Source organism: Nanorana parkeri, unplaced genomic scaffold (assembly GCF_000935625.1).
Source record: "Nanorana parkeri isolate BGI_ZX_2015 unplaced genomic scaffold, ASM93562v1 scaffold466, whole genome shotgun sequence".
In the NCBI taxonomy this organism is placed as follows: domain Eukaryota; kingdom Metazoa; phylum Chordata; class Amphibia; order Anura; family Dicroglossidae; genus Nanorana; species Nanorana parkeri.
In genome coordinates, this window is record NW_017306734.1 from 609,163 (window position 1) to 616,652 (window position 7,490).

Consider the following 7,490-nt stretch of genomic DNA (forward strand, 5'->3'; position numbering starts at 1 on the left):
GGCGAGTGAAAATAAAAAAAAAAAAAAAAAAAAGAAGATGCAAAAGTAACAAAAAAACACCACTAAAAATGGTATTTGTGGTACAGCATGATTACACCAGATCACCTTACCCAGTTTTTTGTTTTGTTTTTTTAAACAGCCATCATGAAGTGTGTACAGTACTTGACCTTTCACAACATAGTTGGCTCTTCACCACTAAAGGACCCGTCACCTACAAGTCAGCAAGAGCAGCCCTATAAAACAATGTTTTCACAAACCTGGGCCAGACCAGGGGAGCATATGATAAAGCACTGCATATCAAAACGATCAGTCATTCCAGGAGGTGCAGTGAGCCAAGGATAGATGCTACTCACATTTTTTGCTGTAAAAACAAAACCACACATGCACACCTCCATCTGCCTACCAGTGCTCTCTAAAACTGGCCATACACCTTACAATTTTCAAATCTGAAATCTTTGTTGCTGCCAAGAACCCTCTTTCAAGTTCAGCTCAAATAGCCTATCATTCGCAGACCAACGTCAATTTCAACCATCGTTCGTTAGCAATACTAACTCAAACTTCGAACGACAGAACATATTTTTGTTTGCGGATGTGCAATGTTCTTGCTGCCACTAAGCCATCGATTTTCATTTGGGAAAAGGTTTTCTAGTCTGACAGATTGAGGAAATTCGGCCAGTGGTACAGTAATTGCAGGTGTATGGGCACCTATAGGAGGTAGCAATCACACGAAAAGTGTGTGTGTGTGTGTGTAATATACACATGAGGATTGCTACGTGACAGGGCCTGAGGTGTGCCATGGCCCGGGTGGTCAGTAATGCCAATAAGGGGGCATACTCTGATGGTGTGAATGAGTGAACTGAAATTAACCCCTGACTGTACTGGCCCAAGGGACGGGTGGGAGGGTTACTCTGAGAACCTCCCGTCCAGCCTGATCAGCGGTGCCTTTATGAGGTAACGAGGCGCAGACTCCCCCCACAAATTCAGGCTAACACATATCTATCTATCTATCTATCTATCTATCTATCTATCTATCTATCTATCTATCACAATCAACTTTGGACAGTGCACAGCAATGCAGTACATCTGTGTGAACTAGGCCTAGTGGAAACCATGTATGTCAGCTTGCCATTGCATTAGGCCTGCATGGTATAAATGAGTGCCGAGTAAGCACCAGTATGGACGTTTACCCAGAAACACGCCATAGTGTCCCCCACTCCACCATGATCAGGACTGACCACTCTGGCTTGAGCAATGTCACATGTGGAAGGTAGAGGTATATTTCTTGTTTTATTACCGTCTTCACAGAAAGCACATGTGCATAGGAGGTAGGAAGATAAAAATATGGTGGGATTAAAAGGGAAATTAATGGACGAATGTAAACAGCCTGCTCAAAATTGATAAATGCAAACAGGGACAAGATCACTGAACCCCTACAAGTTAACCTCCTTAGATTTAAAACATACTGAGCAAGGTATAACACACACACACGGTTTATTGATGTCTACTGAACCTACAGACTTACTATACCAGTTTGACTGAAATCAACTGTGCTGTCCAGGACACCATTTCATTCCACTCAAGGTTGAGGCCTCCTGCCTATTTTTCTCCACATGCTTTGGGCTATGACAGCAATTGTTCTAGGTGACCTTGACCATACAAACTACATCAGTGATATACAGATATCTGAACCACTGCTGTGGTGAGCATTTAGATCTTAACAGCTAATCAAAGTGGGAATTTATCAAAACTGGAGAGGACAGAATCTAACAGAAGTGAAGAGAAGCTGATTGTTACTAATGACAACTGCTCCAGATTCTGTCTGCTCCAATTTTGATAAATTCCTCCAGAACTGTTCCAAAGTTAAAACCCATGGTGTCCCATCATACATCAAGACCAGAGAGAAGTATACATCTAAGCGTCTGCAACCTTACTAAATTCTCAGCCCATGGTCCGCTTTATTAATTGGACCTATTAAAAAAGATAAAATTACTCTCTAACAGGAGGTCCATGCAAAGAAATGCATCGCTCGCACCACCAGTCACCACTGATGGAGGAAACACCAACTGGGGTCTAGTAAAAAAAAATAAAAAAAATCAGCTACTGTCTTTATTTATGTATTGCAATCCGGAAGTGGTTAATGTATAATTAAAAGTCGAAACTTTTTTGTTTTAATTTGGATACAGTAGTGAGGGGTTAGAACCACTGCCCGGTTTTTATTACCATCTATGTTACCATTAGGGAGATGCACCCTCTCCCTTTTGGATAGATATACTTCAGGGTTATTCACAAAAGGGTGAAGAGTTTGGAGAAGACAGGAGAAGTGAACAATCTAGGACAACATAGCTGAACTGGAAAGTGAGCTGAATTGGAGAATGTTTCCATATCAGCTATGTTGTCCTAGATTGTTCACTTCTCCAACCTTCTCCAAACTCTTCACCCTTTTGTGAAAAACCCATCTAGGAGCTGGGTTTTTGGATTGTTCTGGACCTGCAAAAAAAGTACTTCAATGCAACCTGCAGGTTACCAAATACCTTTACGAGAGCATGCAATCAAATGCAGAGCAGATAGACTTTTTAAGATCCAATTAGCACATGAGAAGAATTCCTGTTGACCTGCCAGAAATGCAATCAGTGCCAAAGTCCTGATGTGGCCTGAAAACCCACAGCTTTTTGTGAACTGAAGAATGTCAGCCCTGCCCAGCGTCTTTCACTAAACTACTCTAGCAGGGTTCTTTAGAAACACAAAAGCGTGCAGAGGGGACCTCTGAGTATTTGCACTCATTAGATATAACAAAATGCTTCCAATGGTATATAAAACAGGCCAAATGGAATCAAATAAGAGAAGTTGATTGTAAAGCCATCCATGGGCAGCCAAGGGACCATGAAAACAGGTGGCTGATACACATTTTTACTGCCCAAGAGCTGCAGCTAATGCTTGTGCCCATATGGTCAGAGCAGTCCTACTGATTGCAATGGTTATCGATGGTTTTTCAGCGGCCTCCCACCCATCTGAACAAGAAATCAAGTGACAGGGAAACACACAGCTTGAAGTTTGGTAAGTCAGCAGGCCATGGGGATGTGGAGAGGCACTTTCCAGGCAGGACCCTACTTTGTGACACCACAGTAACCTGTAAGCTTAGACAATTAACTAGGGCTGCGGAAATATAAGATTAATTAGCCGATTAATAGTTTATATTTTTGATCGATTAAAATTATTTTGATCAATAATGAAAACACTCACCTCCCCGCCGGCTTCTGGGTCTTCCAGGAGTCCCATCGGAGAAACTGTATGTGCGTTATAATTAATCGATTAAAAAAAAAAAAATTTGATTAATCGAACACAAAAATCTTAATCAGTACCAGCCCTACAATCAACTATATAGTGTGCTGCTCAGAAAGAAACTTGGTAACAGTTAAAAGTATTTTGTTGCACCTGCAAAGAGAGATGGAGTAAAATGTATTTCATGGGTCTTAAACAAATGTCCAAGCTAAACCACACATTAAGGTTCCTGGCTGGCAAACAGACCTTTCATGAAACCCATTGCATGTCATAGCAGGTGCAACGTGGATGACAAAAGGGGAAAAACTCCACTGGTGCTGTGTGCCAGGCAAACGTCATTTTAAACCTCCACAACTGGCATCACTAAGCCAGGGGTGGACAAACTGGTATGGAATTCAGGAGCCAGTTCCATTGACAATAATTAAAGAAAACCTATGAAGTTAGGCACCAGCTGTAATTCTTAAGAAGCACTGGCTACCCAACTCCAGGGATGCAAGAGGATAGTTGTATTTGACCAAAAGAACCTGACCATTAGGAAGCCGGGACATAAGCCACCGGCCAGCATCCTGATTGGAAATTAAGCTGGTTCCATGCTCCATCGGCACTGCCAGTCAGAAGGAGCTCTCCCTATGACCGGAAGTTAGTGTACTGGAGGCAAGTATCAGGGCATTTGGGAGAGTACGAGCACACCCAAATACTCAGCATCGACACCGATACTGGTATTGGTGCATCCCTAGTTGTAATAATGGCTCCTCGGACTCGTTTCCCGCCGTATCAGGGCTTAATCGTAGGGCATGAGGAGTGATTATGCAGTTCATGCCATGTGGTGGATTTTATAAAGCCTGTTGAGGTTAAAAAGAAATACAGCAGAGTGTGACCTAAAGTTTATTTTACCGTGTATATGCAGCATAGGGATTAATCAACCCGAACATGTAAATCATTGCTTAACACCAAAACAAGATTTAAGGAGGTCTTTCAGTTAGGTTAACCTTTAAGCTCATGTCTATCTTTCTTCAGTTAATCACTTACCCAATTAAAAGCCAAGCCAACATTTAATTGACATAAACATCCTACCACTTGAAAAATGGCCCTCTAACATGTACATGCAGAAATGGATTCTGCAGCAGGTCCACATGTTCTATTTTGTATCAAATAATGCTTGTTGGCATTAGGCTTTAATATTATTCATCTGTTTTAAAACTTAAAGCCATTATCCACTCAGAACTATGGAGACTTACCAGACATAACCTAGATCAATAATTTAGGTTCTGCTCAGAAAAAAACAGGTGCCAACAGGCAATAAGTCAAGCCGCCATCACTGCTCTTACAGGCTTCAACCTTGTCCCCTTGAAACATCTCTAGCACAAACAAGCCCTCTAGTCCAGTGGTTCTCAACCTGTGTAACCTCAGGACCCACATTTGTCCTTGGTCATTAAGTCATGACCCACTGCAGAAGGGCTCGCTACCCACTTTTGGGTCGCGACCCATGAGTTGAGAACCACTGCTCTAGTCGATGGACTTCACAGTATATATATTTAATCAGCCCCATACTGTATTGCTAGAAGATAGCCTTTTGTTTTAGTAATTGTTTTGATTTAGTCAATCATGTCACAGGCAAACATTAGGTTATTGTAGGGGGAACTCCAATGCAGGACAGAGCTCAAGTATTGGACAGTTCAACAAATGCGCTGTGTCAACGCAACATGCATTGACACATTGTAATGGACCGAGTAAATGTATATGGAACTTAGTGACATTAAACTCAGGAGTTAAATCCTAAAAATGCATTCAAGTACCTTGGCTATTAACACTCATTTGTGTATCACTCAGCTGTAGATCCTCAAATCCTCTCTGAATTAGTGCCGACACTGTCCTTCCTTCTGGAGGGTGGCTACTTTTGTTCCCCATGGTCCCTGTGTGTGTTGTAAAGTAGCCACCGCTCCAAGCTCACTCATGTGATGGACTACAATCTTAATACAAATTTGTAAACTACACCAGAGATTGTAGCCCATTACAGGAGCGATCTTGGATCAGTCACTACTTCACAACACACAAGGACCACGGGGAACAAAAACTTCTTATGAGTTTGGTCACCCTTCGCTGCACTTTCTCCAGTTCCACAACATCTTTTGTGAACTGGTGTCCAAAACTTAACTGCATACAAGTAAAGTCTAAAAGGATAATGTTGGTATTTAGCACACTTCAGAGAAAGTTCAACCTTTTTAGTCACCTGTATTTAAGAGAATAAATATAGTTATGATGATATTCTTCTGAAGAGAATGAAGAACTATAAAACACAGCACCTTTTACTGTAAGCTTTTCTAACAGGTCCCCCTTAGTGAGAACAACATTATCTTAACAGGTTTACTACATCCACAGAGAAGAATGAAGGCTACATGAGGGATTCAGAACTAGAAATGTATCAGAATCACAAGCTGCACATAAGGGCAGAGAGGGAAAGAGGATTACTGTGAGACCGAGCAGCTTACCATACTCCAAGTTTCATCTTGTAAAAGTAGCCCTGCTCGGTTGCAGAGATTTTAAAAAGGTGCCATCAGGGCTCAACTAATCCCACGTTGCCAATGTGACTAGAAATTGCATCCTGACCGGATGGAAGCCCAGGTAAAATAGGACGGGTGAGGCAGTGACAGCAGATGCAATGCCAAGTCAATCTTGTTTATTGACCTAGAAATAGTGTAGCATTTTACAGCAAAGTTCCGGAACCAATCACGGTTCCTTCTTCAGTTTGCCTGAAGGAACCGTGATTGGTTCCGAAACGTTGCTTTAAAATGCAAACTGTGCGTTTGGAAGGTGGTGGTACCTGCCAAACTGTTGGAGTGGGGTAGTGACCTCTAGAATTCCAGGATACCACTACTCTGCTACCTAGAGAAAAGTGATCCACTGCCCTTTTTAGGACAGTGGAGTCTACCACACATCTAAACAAGGCCTTGCAGGATCCTCATCAACTCTAAGGCCCCGTTCACATTGAGCGGTTTGCAAATCGCGCGTTTATCGCGGGATTTGCATTTTGCACGATATCGCGCAAATGCTTGCATTGAGCAAGCTTGAATCGCAGCTAAATCCGCTCCAAAAAGGGTCCTGCTGTAGCGACACATGACAGCAGGACCCTTTGCCCCATTTAGAAGAATTGGGAGAGTGATATCACACGGTAAATTGCTGCGATATCGCGGGAATTACCGCGCAATAAATCGCTCAATGTGAACGGGACCTAAGCAGTGGATAGAGAAGGTTTTACTCTCCCAGCAATTGTCTCTTAAAAGGAGAACTATGGGGTCAGGGCTTTCCCCCATAGTTCTCCTTAGGGTAACGGGAGGACACAAACTAGCATCCTCCCGTTACCCTAGATGGTCTCCCCTTATCAAAGAGGCAGAAACTGTTCATTTCAAGCAACAACAAAAAACACCTAACAACCCCTGGAAGGTTGCTTTAGGCTAACGCTACATGTTACAACCTAACCATACAATCTTCGTACCTGAGCACCTACCTAATCTATCCAGACAGTTCTCAGCATTACATAGTTGTTGGTAGATCTAAAAGGAGATGTTGCAATCTGATTGCACTATGTATGTCACTTCCTGTTGTGTCTGTGGAGGCAGGAAGTAAAGAGCCATTTCCCCAGGGAGAGAAATAGCAGGGAAGACAATCATTTTAACATGGGTGTTACTCAAAGTCTATCCAAAATTTTAAAAAAAAATGCTGTTCTAAGCAATGACCTAACTGGTGCTTGGGGTATATACAGCCTTATTGAATATCTACCATTTACTTAAACTGAACACAGAACTGGGAAGGATCATATAACACACAATTCATGTAATTGTCAGTACCATATATCAGAGCTAGTACTCCCAGTCGCCTCCATACAGCGGTCCCCTAGCAGGCCTAAACCTCCCCCAATGAGTAATACAGGACGAGAGGTAGCTCCATGACGGAATACGCTGCGGTAGTGCTGCATAAAGATGGATGAAGTGCCCTTTCCCTCCCCACCACCCTTCAGCACACACAGCGGTGCCCGGATGTATAAGGCCGCTATGTCTACCCCCGTAGGTGATAACATTACCTGAGCTGTCCGCTCCTCTCCCGCAGAGGAAGAGCAGCACGGCGGGCACCGCGATCAGTGCGAAGCTGGCCATCGTGCGGCCTGAACTCCGGGTCACTCAAAGTCACTGCTCACCACTTTGTCCGCTCTCCTG

General features: G+C 43.0%; 1 protein-coding gene across 2 annotated transcripts in view; it reads right to left on the bottom strand.

The window, feature by feature from the left end:
• Nucleotides 1–7,484, bottom strand: part of BSG (basigin (Ok blood group)) — a 25,537-nt gene extending 18,053 nt beyond the window's left edge. For both annotated transcript variants that reach the window (XM_018560581.1, XM_018560582.1), the window contains exon 1: nucleotides 7,358–7,484. In XM_018560581.1, coding sequence (XP_018416083.1) covers nucleotides 7,358–7,430 — 73 coding nt within the window. In that variant the 5' untranslated portion in view covers nucleotides 7,431–7,484. The remainder of the gene's footprint in view (nucleotides 1–7,357) is intronic.
• Between the last annotated feature and the right edge of the window lie 6 nt (nucleotides 7,485–7,490).